Consider the following 18,909-nt stretch of genomic DNA (forward strand, 5'->3'; position numbering starts at 1 on the left):
AATATTGACATCAGCTCAATTTATTACTTAGAAATTCATAATGAAAATATACAAAAATAACCGATTTTGTTTAAAAATAAACAAAAGTTGAATGAACTCATAAGCAGTGGTTTAAAATCCAGTTGGCAGAGAAATGAGCCTTTTCTGTAATGTGCCGAATACTTTGGTCCAACGAAAAATGGAGATTTTCATCTTCTTTTAACCTTCTTGTAATGGAAGCAGAGTAGTAATTTTTATGTAGGAGGTATTTTGAAAACATGAAGATAGCAAACAAGGCATTCTTTCATCAGTTATTGAAAAAAAAACCATAGTTAAACGTAGAACAAAATCTATTACCTTCAAAATCCACCTCATGAGCTAGCCTTCTGCTTGATGATGGCTTGATCTTTCAAACTCACGACCCAGCCCGGATGCAAACCCAGGAAGATCTGCCTCGGATCTTTGGTTTGAGATAGCATCTCGAAATCGGGATCCTTCTCGATCTGTGGCAACTCGTAACCGTACTTCTGTGCCAACGCCAACCTTTCCCGGCTAATTTCTTCCGGATCGGCCAAATAGCCGCGGTTCTTTGCATCGGTATAATACTCCACGGCATCCTGAGGAGGCAGCATCCGTCTTGGAATCGGAACTCCCTTCTCGAACCACTTTTTCGGATTAACCACCGCAAACAAACTGTGCGGGTCGTAATATGCCGTTCGGATGACACCTCCGTTACGTTCCACAGCCGCAATCACCAACTCCGAAGCGTGCTGAACCTCCAAGTTAACTTTCGCTCGAAATTCATCCGCTCCTTCGTCTGTCAGCTGAACTCCGTAATGCAAACGTTCCGGTTGGATCTGGAACAGTCCGGTGTTGCAGATTGTGGTCAGATCGATCGGTTGGGTCTTATCGATCCGGTTCGTGTCAATCAGTTTCTGAAGCTTGTGCAAACTTATCGGCGGATATTCACGCTTCAGATGGTGGCCCTTATAGTACGGTTCGTAGCCAAACCGGAGATAGAACGGGGTGTTTCCGGTTTCGTAGCCGAGACGCATATAATTTTGACGTTGGCCCGAACCCTTGTTTCCGGCACCGTGTTTGTCTCCCCCGTGTTGAGCACGGCCTCGTTTAGTCTATGAAAAAAAAATTAAGGGAAGATCTAGATTATGTAAACATTGTGTATATTTTTCCAAGCTTACCGGCTGTTTCGAGTTTGGGTTGTCCCGTATGTTGGCCAGAGAAACACGTGGGAGGGTTCTGAGCATTTGCAATGCTTTCTCGGTGGTATGCTTCACTGGTCCAGCCATTTTCATGGGTTTTTTGTAATGAGCTAGTTTAAATAATAAAACACCAAAGTTTTCAGAAAACCATTGCGGATCACACGCGACGGACGACTTTTGAATAAATCGAATGCGAATGTGGGAGAATGGAAGATTTGGCTGACAATTTCAATTGCAGCGATGACACTTCCTAATACAACACGATCAGATGAAAATAATAAAGAAGCGCACATAAACTAAATTTATTATGCACAGCAAGAAAAATTCGTGTAATTTTAGATTGAAAACGATGCACGAAAACGGAACATCGTTTATAATCTAAAATTACATCATCATTACATTGAGGCGTGTAAATTTAGACCAAAAACGATGCACGGAAAGAAAACAGCTTATTGTCGTGTAAAAATACACAGCGATGTAGATTTTGTTTCGGAATATAATAGCGCCAGCACTAAATTTTACTTAGGAAGTCCGGACTTCCGACTTCCGAAAGACTTCCGACAAAGAAAAGTGAAGTACTAGATTGTCGGAAGTCTGTGTTTTGTTGCTAGTTCACCAGCGACGTTTCTAAAATTTTTATTTAAATTCACAATACTTGCACTTTTATGGAATAATGAGATATGATGAGCCTTTTGAAAAGAAAAATTACACTAGTTTACTACTATTAAACATTTATTTAAAAAAAAAACATGAATAGTGAAAAAAAACAAAGTACATCCACCATCACGAGCACCGCCATGCTGTGGCATTCTGCTGATATTCTATCCGGTCAGCGTCACTGGGGGACCAAAGGGAATCCGTTCCGGACTGTCATGGTCCTGATTCATACGTCACTGTCGGATGGATTTTGCTCAAAAATGCCTCGGATTGTTCAGGAAAATTCCTCTCCTGGCAATCAAATTCCGGATCCCTGCCAATGCCTTGCCGTCGCTGTAACCGAGAAACAAATAATTAATTTCAATAACATCATTTGTTTGTTTATTAATTAAAAAACCTACCACTTTTATCATAGAGATGATGGAGCTTCGTCGTGGAACGACACTCGGTTTCCGAAAAATGACTCGACTGGCAAATGGCACGAACAAACAGTTTCTGTCAATTTTAAATCAAACAGATATAATTTTACACTGCTTGTGATATAAATTTCATTGGATGCTTTATTTTTACATCACGGAATGTAAAATTATACCGAAACAATTTATCTTTATTCGCTTTTTGAAAAAAGACTAAAATTACATCGAAAGGAGTGGAAAACTGGGAAAACTACATCATTTTTTAATTACACTTGTGAAAAAATAGATCACTTGCGTTTTAGATTCCGTATACTTTTAGAATTTTTTTGCTGTGTGGTTAAAACGAAGCACCCAAAAGCAGCAAAAACGTAATTTTTCCGCCGATCGATAGCGATGCAAATGTATATCAAAAAGCTTAACAAACGTGTTAATAAGGATATGCCAATCAGTTAAATTTTAGTTACATTGAAAATTTAGAGAAAAATAAAAACATTTATTGCGACAAACGGTTAAAATATTTAATATCCGAATGCAATTTACAGCGAACTTCACTTTTATTTATATCGAATAAATCTTATACCTTAAATGTATAAATTTAAAACTATTCCCATTTTTTAAGGCGACAGCAAAAATTTGCACAAAATGCCTAAAGCCCCTTGTAATTTTAAAATTCTTAAGATTCACTTTTTTCTAGCTATTTTCGTCATTACAAAGGCAGCCAAAATATTTAAGCGATGGAAGATTTTTATACTTCTCCAACGAAAAGTGGCGCCTCAGGTTGTGGCCAGAAATGTCCAGGTGGATTCCAAGTGGTCCCTCCCAGAAAGCAATAATTCCAGATTTCTAATTTCCGTGGATAGGATGGATAGGATTTTCATACATAAACTAGGAATTAAAAAAGTGATTCGTAATTCCAACATCGATTTTTTCAAAACATGCCGAGTAACATGACCTTTAATCAAAAAAAACTCTAGAATTTATCAAAAAAAGATTTGGGGGTTTATCGCTTGATCGGGTTGATCACTTTAAATTTTATGTGTAGACCTGTAAGTGTATAAGTGAAAGTATTTCACAAACACAACTTTCGCTCGTAATTTTTCGAAGGAGATCAAAAGAAAATCAACGATAACACCAAGTCACAAATCAAAACAATTTTGCTGCGGGTTGCTTTCGATTTTCTCGTATTTTTGCACTTTGCGTATAGATAACAGCGTAATATTTTGTGATTTTGCAGAGTTTTCATTGTGTGCTTATCGGAGTTAAAATCTTATCTTCCGAAAGAGTGTGAAAAAGTTACAAGAAAACCAGCTTGTCCGTAATAATAAAACAAGAAAGGTATCCATAAAGATGTGATATCATGTACAGGAGTTTTCCCGGAAGTGAAATAACATTTTCATAATGGTTTAGAAGATAAATTAAAATAGGTGATTCTCATAAATTTGACTACAAAGATGTCCGAGATCTCTTGGTTTTCAGCTTTCGCAGAGCTGAACGAAGAGGGCAGGCTCCGAGTTGTTCCGGACGTAGATCATCCCCTTCGATATGCTACCAAGCTAAAGACATCCGGAGAGTATCAATTGTTGCTAACCGTAGACGGAAATTTATTTATCGGGGAGCATCACGTTCGCGAGAAAAGCATTCAATTCGTCCTGCTCCGGTCAGACGTGTCCGACTTCGATACCGAAGGCAACTGGATCTATGTGGTAGATCGAGCGGAAGGAAAAGTGTTCCAGGGAAAAAATGACTCGATTGGCGAATGGACTCCCCTTTTCGAAGAGTGCAATGAGAAGTTCAATCATATTTGCTGCAACAACAATGGGCTGCTGCTGACAACATCCGTATCCGGTCAGCTCTGCGCCATGGGAGATTTCGGGAATGTGTTCCAGCATGAGGCACTTGCTCCGGTCAAAGAAACCTCCAACATGACGGTGGTTCAGATGTCCGCCGGAATTGATTTCGTTGTACTCTGCCATCGGAATCGGTCCAAAACGCAGGACAGTCGCAGCCCTTCTATCGCAGAAAAGAAACAGATTGGGTGTATGGATTGGAGAAATATTTACGAAGATCGTCAGTTTGGCAAACCGTCAGCCGGATATGACGAATCGGGCAGTGCCTTTGGCCGGATGATTCACGAAACAGGTGTGGCGAGCTTCGGTAAAGTTAATAAAGGTGAGTAATTTTACATCTGTTTTGCACAATCATTTCAACATCTTTTAAAAAAGTTCCTTATTTAATGTTCTCAAATGAACTTCAACATTTGAGTTCTGATAAAATACAATCACAGGGAAATACAACGAAGATCTAAATTTATGGTCTGAAAAGTAAGTTCACGTTTAAAGGCTGAGTCGTTCCTTTTATTTCTTTTTTGACCGTTCGAATATTTCAGCACAAGCCCAACATTAATGAATTTATTTTTAAGAACATCTTTTTTATGACAGGTCTTTTATTTAAGTGTTTATATGACCTGATGACTTCGAATATTTAAAAAAAATAACTACACAGCTGGATTTTTTTTAATGAGATTGATTCAATTTTGATTTAATGTATCATAATAACCTAAAAAGAAGGATTCAATTCGACAAACGATAATGCACCCACATTCGGCCAAACTAGCATCATCTACTTCTTAGCTCCGGCTCCGGACTTTCCGTCAGCACCAGCGCTTCCGCTGTCAGTCTTCGTTTTTAGCTGCTGTAGCTGTTCCCTCTGCTGTTTGTAGAAGTATTCCTCCTCGTGGGCCGCTTCCATTTTGCCGAAAGATCCTCCCGCTTCACGGATCGATCCGCCACCGCCACCTCCCTTGCCGGCACCGGCACCCAAATCTCCGACCTGGCTCATTTTAGCAATCCTGAATCGGTAAAATGTGTTGATTCCGGGTTATTTCAAAATAATATTGTAAAAAGCTACAATCTTTGGTCTTAGGGAAACTTTTTTGGATTTAGTAGACTTTCTTAAAGTTAGTAAACACTGATGGGTATCACCTAAAGCCCTACATTTTAGGGCTTTAGTATCACCGGGTTATGTAATTCCGAAGAAGCAACACTCGACAAATAAGATGTACCTTAATGCACTTGGATAGAGACGAGTTGTATTCCGTTGGATTGAAAACATTATCTGATGCAACAAGGTCGGCAAACGTTAATATTTATACGTAGAAAGAATAATTTTCCAGAATACACGATGGATGACAAAGTGCGACTTGTCCTGATTGTTTTTCTCAGAGCCCCTTCGAACCGGGACAAATTTACCGTGACTCACTTAAATTTTTCTCACTTGCATCATGTTCTCTCACTAACGGTGTTCTATTTTTATTTTCGTTTCATTTTGATAAGGAACATTGGGATAGGAAGAGAGACAGGTGTCAGAGTCAAGTACTATAAAGAAGTTGTCAGTTTAACCTAACACAAAAATTGCTCAAACTTGTTGAAAAAATAATATCGCACAGTTTTTACCTTTACCTTTACTTTATAAATTTTAACTCCTCATTTTACCCTAACATGTTCTTAACACTATACACAAAATGTGAGAGAAAGGTGAAATTTAGGGGTGGTTTGTTTTGGTTTTTTACGCGACTTTGCTTTTGAGTTGCATCAAAATTGCGATACTCACTTTTTGAGAGAGAAAAAGTGAGAAAGATATTGTTGGTGAGAAGAGACATTCTAATTTCAATATGATAGGGTAAATCAACCAGATTTTGACAGTCATTGAAATATGATTAGACCAAAAAATAAAGTAAAATCAATTTTAATTTATGCAAAATTTGGAGTTCAGATTCAGACATCTGATTAAGATTTCAGATTCAGACATCTGATTAAGATTTCAGATTTAGATTTCAGATTCAGATTTCAGATTCAGATTTAAGATTCAGATTTCAGGTTCAGATTCAGATTTCAGATTCAAATTCAGATCTCAGATATCTTATTCAAATTTCAGAATTTTGGAGAAGAGAGACATACTTGAGACCTGAGACATGACATGAGACCTGAGAACTGGAAGGGGTTCTTAAACTTGGGACATGAGACTTGAGACATGGAACCTGAAACACGGGTCACAAGACTTGATACCTACCTGAAACTTCAGTTCTCAGATCTCATGTTTCATGTTTCAGGTCTCAGTTTCTAGGTGCCAGGTCTCAGGTTTCGGATTTCAGGTCTCGTGTCTCAGGTTTCAATTACAGGCCTCAGGTGTCAGGTCTCATGTCCAAGCTCATATCCCTAATTAAAAAAAACTGAAACAGATATTGGAAGTAGCACGTTTCTCAACACGCAAGGTGTATCATTCATTTAAAAAAAACCTAGTGTTTCTCTGTTTTGAATTTGAACTTAGTTATGTATGTAGCTAATTTCCTTCCATTCTTATCTTTCAACAGGACAACTAGGCACTGGAGACCACATACGCCGGGACAAAATCGTCCACCTGAAACTGAACAACGTTGCCAAGCTGGTAACCGGTTGTGTCCACTCGGCGGCTCTCACCGTCGAAGGATCTCTCTACCTCTGGGGTGATTCCGAAATAAACCAAGCCACCCCGGCTCCAGATTCCAGCAGCGCATCCTCGCTAACCAGTGGCAGCACCCCATCCATGTTCGGAAAGTCCAAGCAAATGCTCGACGTGGCATGTGCCAACTTTCAAACCTGTGTCGTAACAAATGATCTGCAGATCTGTGATATTCGATCAGATGAGGCGCGCATGAACTACGAATGCGCCGATAGGAAACGCTTCGGGGAAATGCTCGATGGGTTGAATTTGGATGACGTCCCGCTCGTTTTGACGAGTCACAGTTTGGTTATAGTAAATCACATGCCAATCAATAAAGAGGGCTTGAAAATTTACAGTAAGGAACAGCAAACGGTTCAGAAATTGCTAAAGCAAAACTTTCTCGCGAAAAAGTTAGGCCAGGAACCCTCTCTTCGCGTCTTCTACAAAGCATGTGCTCAAATGTTTTACTTGTATTTAGTAAATCTCAAAGCGCTGAAAAAATTCCTGTTCGAGAATGATCTTACCAAGATCGTGTCACTACTTCTACATGACGAATATTTGCACCTGTATAGAATCGTTGTCAAAAGCTTCTGCGACAGTGAATGTCTCGGACTGATTGGGGAACAGGAAGAAACACTGCTACAAACATTCCTAGAAAATGTAAAAAATTCTATCGAGTTGATCGAAATTCTAGTCAATGGAAACAAAAATCTGAACGAAGAAATTGAAACAAGGTTGCTCAACATTAAAAGCGATTGGCTGAAATTCACCAACGAAGAAGTCCCGGAACAAATGGGCAAACTCATGAAAATGACCAAAGACTTTTGGTGTAAAGACGATAATCTGAGGTGGTTTTCTCTTAAACAAGCCGACCGAAGGGTTGTCCTGGACTCGGTCCAAGTTCCTCTGAAGTTGCTCGAAGTAAATCTTTTTTCGTCATCGCCACGTTTTGTTCTTTTTTCCGACGTACTGACCTACCTGTCCGGGATCAATCTAATCATTTATCCGTTGAGACTGATATGGATATCGACCGCCGTTAGAACTGTGCTCAAAAATAGAGACAAGGACAAGCTGCGATTCATAGTTAATATAATAACCCCGGAGGAAGTAATCCACTGTTACACGCTTAACTCTTCCGATAAGCTAGTCTGGATGAACAGTTTGAAAACGCACATAATGAGAAATTTGGAGAAGGATCCAACCGAAAAACAATCCATGTACCGTTGGGAAAAGTACAAGTTCAGTGCGAAGCATCCAAAGTTCAGCGACATGGAATACACCGGAATATGGAAGATGGGACAGGTGGATGGCATTGGAGAGCTGCGATCTACGGAACGCACTTACAAAGGCGAGCTATATCGCGGGGACATTACCGGGTACGGTTGCATGAACCGGACCCAATGTGGCATTGGGACCATTTATGAAGGTAATTTACTATTTTTCTAAGTTAAAAATGTTTTTTTTTTATTTCTACTTTAATCATAAAATCCTGAATTTCGTAACCTCATGGTATGATCGAAACGTATGTGGCCATAGACGAAGCAACAGTTCACGGTGGGTGCCTGGAAACTGAATGGATAAGCGCACGGTCCCGTATTGCAGGGGATGTTAGGGCCACAGGATCCACACGGTCCAATGATGTTCGGTAGCGCTCCTCCTGGATACATTTTTTTCGTTTTTTTGAGACTTTTTCGGCTTGAAATTTAGAAGCTGACCTTTGATTCCGTTGACAGTTGAAATAAAAATGACTGACGACAGAGCATGGCCAACTGATGCGCTCACTTGAAAAAGGAGATTTTCGTTTTAGTTAATTTCTGAAACGAGGTGTTCACTTTGGTCTGTGAGCACATGACCTGTGTGGTGCGCCACTGTCCAAATAATAACAGCTCCGATGAGCCGTCACACACACTACCAGACTAGCTGCATGATTCCTGCGCAAGCGTCGATGCGTCCTCTCGTGTAGCAACATTTGATCGGACAAGACGTGTTTATCGGTATTGTACTGCCCTCGTGTTAAGGGTGATTTCCCTCTGGTAATTTAAGCCTGCACATTGGCGACCGTGACAGTTTTGTCGCAATCGGCAAAGGAGAAGAAAAACAATGAAGGAAATCACCCTTTCACGAGGGTTTAATCGTTAATTATATTGAAAATCAGTGATTTGTGTTGTGAAAGTGTTTGTTTTTTTTTCTGAAGGCAATAAGAACAGCGAGACGAGAGTCCGCTTGAGCTAGAGAGCCGAGAGAGGCTGTTGTGCTTTTGAATATATAGCGTGCTGGGAGTCCGCTGGTTTATTTGAAAGAGGAAAAGTGATGGAAATACAAGCGCGTTGAGAGTCCGCTTGTCCATCAGTAAACAAAGCGTGTTGGGAGTCCGCTAGTAGAATTTTGAGAGAGCAGGTGCGTTGAGAGTCCGCTTGCCTCTCGTTAAAAAGCAGCGTGACGGGAGTCCGCTGGTAAACCTAATTAAAGAGCAAGCGCGCTGAGAGTCCGTTTGTTTTCGAATAAGCCTAGCGTGCTGGCGCTCTACTGCTGGTTCATTTAAAAGGAAAAAAAGCGATGGAAATACAAGCGCGTTGAGAGTCCGCTTGGCTATCAGTAATCAAAACGTGCTGGAAGTCCGTTAGTAGTCCGTTAGTAGAATTTTGGGAAGAAAAGAAAAGACGTGGATCGCTTGCCCTCCTTGGAAAACAAGCATGCTGGAAGTCCGCTTGTCAGATAGAAAAGAAGCAAGAAGGAAGAACAAGCGTGTTGGGAAACCGCTTGCCTTCCAGTTAGTGAAGTGTGTTTGGATGCCGCTTTATTTATGTATGAAAGTTAACTGAGAAAGTGGAAGATGATAAAGGACACTGAGTGTGTGCTAAGAACTGAGTGAAAGAAATGCTAGCTACAAGTCAACTTTAAAATGCGTCGAAAAAAAGGGTGCTGAAATAAATTTAGTCAAATCGAAAAATATTGTATGTTGAAAGAAAAAGAATAAGCATGATGGCAGAATGATGAATTAATAATTTCAGAAAAAGGCTACAGAAACTGATACTGAGCTAATGAAAAAAAAAAACTATTTCAAACATTTAAACATATTCACTTAAGGACTGGGGAGTTTTAAAATTGGACGAATCGGAAAGGAACTAATAATGCAAATGTTATTAAAATGAAATCTGAACCTAAAATAAAGAAAACTAAATAAGTATTGAGAAAAACAACATTGATCTCGAAAACGACTAAAACTCTAGTTTAAACCTTTTATTTAAATATCGATAAATTCTTGGGCGCTTGTTCTTGTTAATGAAGAAAACAGACAGGCGCAAAACAGTTAAAAGGAGAAAGGCAATATGATAGGCATATCAGCCTTTGATAGAACAAACTTGAAAGGAGTCAGTGGAAAAGAGATATTCAGCAGCTCGTGTGTAAGAGATCTTAATGGGTACATGGTTTAAGGTGTTTGTAATAACTTGACGCTTACCTTTCTCCATTGAATAATGTGATAGAATTTTACATTTGAATGCAATTTGGACGTAAGCCTTTTGGGTTCCCGCATACTAAAAAACTATAGCTTAAACAGTCTATACCAAACATCAACAGTTCTAGAAATAGTGATGGTCTCTGTAAAAATAGCTGTAATATTAAACTTTACTTCGACAATGTTAAAAAACGAAAAATGAACGTTCGTGTGGAAAAGTAATGGTATTAGGAAAGGTGAACGAATGGTATATGCACGATTAACTTTAAATTTTCTTGAATCGTCAAAATTATCCCGAACCGTTACCCACAGCGTTCATGTCTTCTGTCAAACCCACGTCAAAAATGACCGAAATGCGAATCAAAGATGCCAGATGATTTTGCAAGAAATCAGTACTTTTATTAAAACTTTTATGAAATTATTTTATCGGCTATATCGGTGAAATTTTATATTCTTTGAGAAAGAATATTTTAGAATTGAACGAATATAGACGGATAGAAGATTAAAATAAGGTGAAAGATGTTGGAAATGAGCAGAAGGGTAATTTTAATTTGAAAAACTTTTCATCACATTTCATCGTTTTGTTCCTCACGGGCCTACTACCTTGCAGTGGTTGATACTGATAGAGCTGTAGCAACCACCACACAATAGTAGGCCTAGCGTGGTTCGTCCCACAAGCGGAAACTTGCAGTACGAACGAACGTCCGCCAGTTTTAATTTTTTTATATTCCGATACGGCTCTAGAGTAGTTTCAATGACATTAATTGAACTTGGATGCTACATATCACATCACAATAAGGAGGTTCGGCACTTGAATAACAGTTTGTTTTTAACAATAATTATAATATGAAAATTTCTATGCGAATCTATGGACTTGATTAACTTAAGCGATTCTAATATACATATTCCATAAAACATCAATTGCAGTAAATGCCTTTCTCTACAAAATCCACATTATTCAAACAAGTCAAAAGGAATCATATTAGAAGCAAACATTCCAACTGCTGCTCTTGATGCAAATTTTTGGCTGTTACTTCTGGTAGGGGTACAGCTTGAAGTTTCGATGGTGTTTTTATTACTGTTTTACCCAGCATTCGTTTTTTTATGATATTTGTGAGAACTATGGTTATTTTTTAATGTAGGCTAGCATTCATGCAGTCAGGTGTTATAGAATCATCGATTCGAATAAATTCATTAAAATTTATAACGAAACAAAATTTAATTAACTTGAATGTGTAACATTTTCTAAATTTTTAAGTTCAGTGCACCTGGCATCCCTGGTCGTTTTTGTCCGTTGTTTGTTTTTTGCGCTGAAATTTCGCTAGCTCGTCGCGTCTTTTTCTCCTTTCCCCGGGAAAAAGTTAATTTACCGGATTCTGTATCGAAATACCCGGTATTGTGGCTTCCACTGCCGATCCGTTCCGACCGGGGATTGTTCAGTTGCGGCAGCGTGCTACAACACCGGGAATTGGAGTTTCTGCTCAAAATGGATAATTTAAATCCGTGCGCTTTTCAGGTAGGTGAAATTTAGTGTTTTGTTCTTCTTATTGCTTAATTTTTGAAAAAAATTACATATGCACCTACTGATAACTAATTTTATTTCTATTCCAGCGCCTCCCACAAATAAATACAGCAGTTTTCGTGCAGCGGCAACGTTATGTTGCGTGTGAGTGGCGCCCCGGAAAATCGTCCTGATCCGCCGGCTAAATCTTTCATATTAGGAATATCCGATAGAACAGGCGCTGGAGCTCCGATTGCAAAATTATGGTGTACAGTTTCGCTATGTAAGTACCTAATAAAATCTCGATAAAGATAAGTTGAAAATTGAATTTATAAAATAATTAACATCCGAAAATCCCCTAAATATTTTCATCAATGTGTGGGTGAGGGTCGAAAAAGGCTTTGAGGCTATCGTCTCTTATCAGTTTAACGATATAATCCAATAGTTTTTTCAATGGTTACGTTAATTGAAGCACCATCACAGAAACAGTAATCTCAGTACAAACGGTTCGTAAAATAATTATTCCGATTTCCGTAACAGTTCTATTAACGGTTTGATGAATCGTTTAAAATATGCCTACACATGTTCATTCTAGAAACAGTTCAATGTCCTAAAAACGTTATTCATAAGCGTTTCATAAACCATACCCTAACTGTTCCTAGAACAGTGTCTCCATATAGAGGTTTTAATAGTTTTAAACAGTAACATAACTTAACGCCATATTCACCAGACCGTCGTTTTGGAATTCAAGATAAGTGCAATGTTTTTTATGGTTTCAGATAGCATCGCCTAAACGTTTTTTTACGCTGTTTCTAATCGTTTTATAACTGCTACAGAAACTGTTATGTTACAATATTTTCGTATTCGGGTTGTGCAAATGAAGAAACTCTACAATAGTAGATATAATATGAAACTGTGAATTCAGATACAATTTGAAGAAATGTAAAACATTGGAAATTGAACGAAGATGAAGTAAGTCTTGAAGGTTACCTTGAATTTATTTTTCGATTGTGATAAGCTACGTTTGGTGTGGTTTTGATTATTGAACAGTTATTCTTTCTACTTCCTAGGCCAGTGCAACAGTTGAATGGAACCGTACAGAAAAGCGAACGGTATTTCGTTCACTTTCAGTATTTCAGCTCTAATCGATTTCAGTGGCAAAGAGAATAAATTGAATAGTTTAGATGATTACAACCGCAGTTAAATTCGTATTCGCTTTTGTATGTCATCAGTCTTTCATTGAAAACTACGGAGAAGAAGGGCTATAATAATCGGAGTTTCATGAAAGTAATGTTGATGATCAAAGAATAGTCATAAATTGAAAAAAGATTATTTTTATTTTTTTAGTTTTGTTAGAAATCATTTGTTTGAAAACAATAAAGGTCAATGTTAGAATAAAAAGAGTACCATCACATATCCATTATCCTTGAGATAACGGCGTGGGCCAAATACGAAGTAGCGAAAAGGCTGGCGTTCCTGAACGTGATCATGCCATGCCAGACCTGATTTTATGACTTATAGCTATTTATGAAATTTATGTTTAAATTCAGACTCTTAAATTCGTATATTACATCACTTTCGAAGTCTTCATCTAAAAAGGCAGAGAGTGGAAAACAGAATACAGGACTAAAGAGAGAAGGATAAGAAAGGTGATAAGGAGACAGAACACTGGGTAAGGAATAAATAAATAAATGAAGGGAAAAGTAGTCGATTGAAAGCGAACTAGCAGACTGAAGATTGAAAAAAATGATTAGCAGAAAACATAATACTAGAGACAGATGATTAGAGGAGGTATAACGATATTTTGTTTGCTTGCAAAACCCTAAGCAAACTCGTTGGCGATTCGCCTTATCCGTGGCTATTCGGTTTTATCTAACCTCATAGTCTATTTTGGAAAATGAGCCCCGTAGTATTTTCGTCTAAGCCCAGCTAAAGCACTCTCAATGATTTTGAGGTACTCAAATTACTAAATAGCGCAAATGAGAAGGTTTGATTGCATGTTCATGAAGGTTCAATTGTATTCATGCAAAATCCACATTTTCTTACAATTACTAAGATTTTACTTAAATCTACTTACGTACTACACACAAACACATCGATCAGTAATGGTAAGCAGTTAATTTATCGCCATCGACGGTGCTTCGCTACCGGGGCAATATTCGAATGCGCTTGGGTGCGATCGTGATACCTGCTGCTGTCGTTTCACCTCAACTAGCGCGCTAGCTGCTTTCCGCATGCATCCGTTGGCTGCTGATTCGACCGCGCTGGTTAAATCTCTCTCGATTTTCCCGTCTCTCGCTACTAGTGGGCGATTCGCACCTCGCTCTCCTGCTAGCTGCTCTATGCTGGTTATTTGGCGCAATTTTCCGATGATGCACACGAAGCTCGCATGCACTGTGCTTCACGTGTCCGTCTGCACCAACTTTCCTCCTACGATTGGAAGTTCGCATGCACCAAACTTCTCCCTATCGACTTGCCCAAACTTTCGAAAGAAGAACGTAAAGTGCTTGGATTGATGAAGTCGCTCTCATGCAATCACGACAGTTCCTACGATTTCGATAATCGTCTACCTCTGCGTCCCTTCCTGTTCTGAGCTCTCGGCACAGCCACGATTTCGGAAATGTTGGAATTCGACGATTCGGAATTGTTGTTGGAGTTCGAAGATTTAGCGCTGGAAGAAGTATCTCAAGCTCCCAAAAAACGGCCCTATGGTGTAGGTTGAACAAAGTGTGTTAGGCCAAGAAATGTGAGTTGGTGATTTTTAACTTACTTCGCAGAGAAGGCCGTTATCATTCACGGAGCTAAGTTTGCAGCTCAAGACGATGGCACCAGGGCCCTTCTTCTTTGTACCTCCTGTTATTGTCACTTATGTTGACTTTGAGTCTGAAGAAAACGTGGAACAATTTAGATGAGGATTTGTTATCAATTTTGTTTTCTTACATTCACGCAGGTCACTTGTTATTAGGCGCTTCGTTGATCAGTAAACGTTGATCGGTAACCGGTAGATGTAAGGTGTTATAGCTGTAATTTGGAATTTTAGTGGTTTTGTGAAAGTTGTTAAAGAGCTTCATTTCTCGCTTGGAGTTTACGCAGATCCACTTATTATCGGATGTTTCATCTCGTGATCGGTGAACGTTCGTCGTTCAAGCTGTAATTTTGCATGAACTACATTTAGTTGAAATGCTTAAAGTCGTGTTAAACAAGAATCTTACAAGTTTCGACGAGGTCAATGCCATGCAGCATGCAACTCGAAGAACACTTTCTTTAACTGCGCAAACGACTATAATCACGGTTTTACGTTACAGCTCCCGATCACTCGAAGTTTTCTGGCCTTCTTGCCGATCCAACTCGGATCAATTTCACAATCCGCGTATTAATTTTCGCGATGACTTGGCGAGTAGAATAACACCGACGTTCTCGACTGTTTGCCGTACCGATCAATTCTGCTTTCTACCGGAAGCAGTTGTCCGAGAGCTGATGGATTATTCCTTCTCGAGATTATTTCCAGAAAATTGTTTTCCTGAAGCTTATTTTCAAGCAAGTGAGGTGTGCTCAATTTTTTTGGTAAGCTTCGATGCCATTTCTCGACTTAAAAGTTAGCCATAATCCACTGTTAGCTGAGGCTAACTTGTAACAGAGGTTGATCAAATAAGAAATAGTGAACGAAAGATAGAGACGGGGATACATGAGAGTGGAGACTATTTAGAATCTAGAGATTAGACAGCAGCAAAGAAACTCTATTTATTTGTCTCTTATTTTGAATTGAAAATGTAAATAAAGATCACGAGCGGCTCTGGCGTACTGGTTGAAGTTCAAGTCATCTAAGCTGAGATTGAATCCCGATCATGGTGTACATGTTCACTTTCTATGGTCTGGTGGTTTTAGCATTTTAAGATGCTAGCCTAAGGTTGCCATATTCCGCAACACCAGCAGGAGTGCATTGAGATCATTTAACCAAAGAGTCAGGAGAAACTATATACAGTAGAATCCCGCTTATCCGAATTCCGGTTTCTGAGCTCCCGCATTATCCCAGCCATCATAACTTAAAAAGATGTACGCTTAAATAGAGTTAAAGAAAGATTATTTCTTCAAAGAAACATGAAGTAGTGCATTTCAAGCTTCTCTTATAAGAAATTAATAGATGAAACGAATGAAATATTGAAAGTTAGTGCATTTGCAATAAAACCGGAAAATTATTCGAATGTTCCGGTGACTGAAAGGGTTGATAAAGATGGCTCTGAAGTTTATCGCGTTTAGAAATCATTCTATTTGAGTCTATTTAGGTTATGCAACTTTTTGAGTGTGCTTTCAGCTCCAAACAGAATTAGAAGTTTCATTATATTCAAACTTTATTTTTCAAGTTTTTTTTAGGGAAGAAGGAAGATGTGTGGTGCGCCACTGTCCAAATAATAACAGCTCCGATGAGCCGTCACACACACTACCAGACTAGCTGCATGATTCCTGCGCAAGCGTCGATGCGTCCTCTCGTGTAGCAACATTTGATCGGACAAGACGTGTTTATCGGTATTGTACTGCCCTCGTGTTAAGGGTGATTTCCCTCTGGTAATTTAAGCCTGCACATGACCCATATTCAAAAATCTATAGTGTTCTTCCTATTAAGTCATGGCCGTAGTCTATTAGATCAGCATTCTTACAAAAGTTTTTTTTTTTCTTTCCAGGCGACTTTATTCAGGGCAAATACGAAGGTTACGGCAAGCTCAAATCGATCAGTTGGCATACTTCCCACTATTTCAAGTATCGCGGTTACTTTCGGGGCGATAAGTACAACGGATTTGGAGCACTCACCACCAGCTCGTACCAGTACAACGGGGATTTCGTCAACGATGCCAAGGAAGGTTTCGGGGTAGTGGATGATACGCTTAACGGAATAAAGTATATCGGGATGTTTACCAATGATCGCAAGCATGGCAGCGGTATTCTGATAACCACCAACGGGACGTACTACGCCGGTTTATTCAGTAACGATATGTTAGTGAGCTCGGCCGATGGATTGGCCATTTTTCCCAATGGTACATATTACCAGGGTGAACTCACCATTGATGGTCCCTGCGGGAAGGGGATTTTCTATTATCCAGAGAAGGAGATGCCCTCCGAGACCTTTGAGTTAGACGATAGGAATGTAAAAATGAGCGGCCACACGTTGTCCGGGAGCTTTTCGGGTACTTGGGAAACCGTCAAAGTATCTAACGGCTCTATGACAATGTACGCCCAATTCAACAAAGTTCCAATGTAAGTATTCTCAAAAATTATATAGTACCATTAAACTAATAGTATCTTTATAGTTTGGACCTTAAAATCAATGCAGAGCGCAAGTGGGCTTCCATCTTCAACTGCTTCCACATTTCACTGTTTGGCACCTGTGATATAGGAACCATTCGCAATATGGATGTGAAAAAAATCTGGAATCGAATAGCCGTCCACATAAATCGTGCCAAGCGAAAAGACCAATTGAAGACCAACAAATTTGAAACGCGTTTTGCCGAACTGGACGATCAATCGGCGGAACGAATATGTCTAAGCGGCTATCGAATGACCAATTATTCTACTGCTTCCCTGCGCTCCAGTATATCGGATTCTCGCCTAACGCTTAACTCAAACCCCAACGAGCCATCATCAGTAACGCCCAGTGATTCAATGGTAGCTTTAGACAATCTGTCGATACGAAGTTTTAACTCTTTCATGTCCCGGGAAAACGATGACGATTTCCTACTGAATACCGGAGGACCCAACGATCGGTCTTCGCCATCACGAGACCTAGATATTGTACCTGACTTTTGTGTTAATACTATGGAGCGGAAGGATTTGGAACAGCTGCGGGAATACCTGGAGCTAGCATTTCAAAACAGCTTCCATCCACTGCATCAGCTGTATGAAAAATTGTCCAACTGTTTCTATTCCACGTACAGCTGCTGGAAGTTCACGCCACATTCGATACTCAGCGAGCCGGCCATGAACGAGTGGATATCGATAGTCAGCCGCATCTATACGTTGGTACTGACCGTTATGTTCCCTGCGCTACCGAAGGATTCCATCGTAATCGATGAGTGAGTTTTTTTTTATGAAATTTTAATTGAGAGAAAGTCTTCACTGAACTGTTTTACTTTCAGCGAACTTTTATCATATCAATCATTGCTGTTTCCTATCCTGATGACCCAGGGCATTTATTCGGCCCTTTTCGTCCTGTACGCTAGCAAGTGTAGCAAAAATGATGAAATCTACCGTCAAAGGATACTCATTTGTGAGAAGAAAACGGACGAGAACCTGATTCAATTGTTAGATATCAATAGGTAAATCTTTCTACCGACGATTTTTTTTCAATTTTTTAAGTTGAGGTTGTAGAGGTATTTATTCAATGAATTTTGGTTTATTTTGTAGAAACCTCGCACCCGTTATTATCAGTCAGAAATACCAAAAAGCAATCGAAAGCCTGAATCGGTTCAAGGAAAAGTGCTGTCCTAGCGAAATGATGAAACATATCAGTGAAGCCTTTTGTATGGTCGATCAGGCGAGCAAGGAGCATGGTAATTTTTGCATAACTTCTCCTATGTTCCAATACAAAAAAAATTTCGCCTTTCAGCTCCCAAAATGGACATAACGGCGGACAGCCTAGTAGAGCTAACAATACTGCTGATCATCAAGGCCAACATTCCCCAGCTGGGTGCCGAAATCAGTCTGCTCGAGGATCTGCTCCAGAACGACCAGTTCGTCGGTGGCTATCGGTGGAACACCCAGCAGGACTACTGCCTGACCACGCTGAAGGCATCCTACCAGCATATCATTAGCGATAACTTTTTCGTCAACAAAATGTTCGAAGCCAGCTCACCATAGAAGATCATCAGATTCGCTAACTGTATGCAGGTTCCTAAAATTGAGGTAAAAAGTTTATTAGGATCGGAGTGTTTTGTAAATTTTTGTGAAATGTGAAGCGATTTAGAGCTTTAAATCGTGCAGAACTCAAGCATGTGTCTCAGATTCAAACCTAAAAAATCAATATTAAGTGAGAAATCTTTTGATGTAGATTACTTCAGTCTTAGCCGCCAAGAGGGCTAAGTTTTGTCGACAAACCAAAATAACCACCCTGTTACGTTTGCTTCAATCATTTCGAAGTTAAGTTTGCCTAGTCTGATGTCGATATATTGTAAAATTATAGAAACAACTCATAACAGAATCAGAGGTTTT

General features: G+C 39.4%; 3 protein-coding genes across 3 annotated transcripts; 1 reads left to right on the top strand and 2 right to left on the bottom strand.

Annotated features, from left to right (window-relative positions):
• Nucleotides 1-311: 311 nt before the first annotated feature.
• On the bottom strand, nt 312-1,396 carry LOC129747355 (39S ribosomal protein L15, mitochondrial). The gene is made up of 2 exons (XM_055741508.1): nt 1,179-1,396; nt 312-1,112 (listed from the first exon to the last, which is right to left on the bottom strand). Exons 1-2 carry the CDS (start codon nt 1,290-1,292, stop codon nt 351-353), a joined length of 876 nt encoding a protein of 291 aa, XP_055597483.1. The 5' UTR covers nt 1,293-1,396; the 3' UTR covers nt 312-350.
• Nucleotides 1,397-3,412: 2,016 nt separating this feature from the next.
• Nucleotides 3,413-18,882, top strand: LOC129745855 (alsin homolog). Its single transcript, XM_055739216.1, has 7 exons — nt 3,413-4,441; nt 6,642-8,177; nt 16,389-16,959; nt 17,013-17,774; nt 17,838-18,017; nt 18,106-18,251; nt 18,308-18,882. The coding sequence occupies exons 1-7, from the start codon at nt 3,724-3,726 to the stop codon at nt 18,556-18,558; spliced, it is 4,164 nt and encodes a 1,387-aa protein (XP_055595191.1). The 5' UTR covers nt 3,413-3,723; the 3' UTR covers nt 18,559-18,882.
• On the bottom strand, nt 4,780-5,521 carry LOC129745856 (ATPase inhibitor mai-2, mitochondrial). The gene is made up of 2 exons (XM_055739217.1): nt 5,334-5,521; nt 4,780-5,120 (listed from the first exon to the last, which is right to left on the bottom strand). Exons 1-2 carry the CDS (start codon nt 5,381-5,383, stop codon nt 4,892-4,894), a joined length of 279 nt encoding a protein of 92 aa, XP_055595192.1. The 5' UTR covers nt 5,384-5,521; the 3' UTR covers nt 4,780-4,891.
• Nucleotides 18,883-18,909: the final 27 nt, after the last annotated feature.

The sequence above is a fragment of the Uranotaenia lowii genome, chromosome 2, assembly GCF_029784155.1.
Source record: "Uranotaenia lowii strain MFRU-FL chromosome 2, ASM2978415v1, whole genome shotgun sequence".
NCBI classification, from domain to species: domain Eukaryota; kingdom Metazoa; phylum Arthropoda; class Insecta; order Diptera; family Culicidae; genus Uranotaenia; species Uranotaenia lowii.

Excerpts from the sequence above, each read along its gene's own strand:
- LOC129745855 (XM_055739216.1), top strand. The coding sequence starts at position 3,724 with ATGTCCGAGATCTCTTGGTTTTCAGCTTTCGCAGAGCTGAACGAAGAG. Across the intron at positions 4,442-6,641 it reads CTTCGGTAAAGTTAATAAAG|GACAACTAGGCACTGGAGAC; the intron begins GTGAGTAATTTT and ends ATCTTTCAACAG. Across the intron at positions 18,018-18,105 it reads CAATTGTTAGATATCAATAG|AAACCTCGCACCCGTTATTA; the intron begins GTAAATCTTTCT and ends TTTATTTTGTAG.
- LOC129745856 (XM_055739217.1), bottom strand. The coding sequence starts at position 5,383 with ATGTTTTCAATCCAACGGAATACAACTCGTCTCTATCCAAGTGCATTA. Across the intron at positions 5,121-5,333 it reads CTCTATCCAAGTGCATTAAG|GATTGCTAAAATGAGCCAGG; the intron begins GTACATCTTATT and ends TTACCGATTCAG.
- LOC129747355 (XM_055741508.1), bottom strand. The coding sequence starts at position 1,292 with ATGAAAATGGCTGGACCAGTGAAGCATACCACCGAGAAAGCATTGCAA. Across the intron at positions 1,113-1,178 it reads ACCCAAACTCGAAACAGCCG|ACTAAACGAGGCCGTGCTCA; the intron begins GTAAGCTTGGAA and ends TTTTTTTCATAG.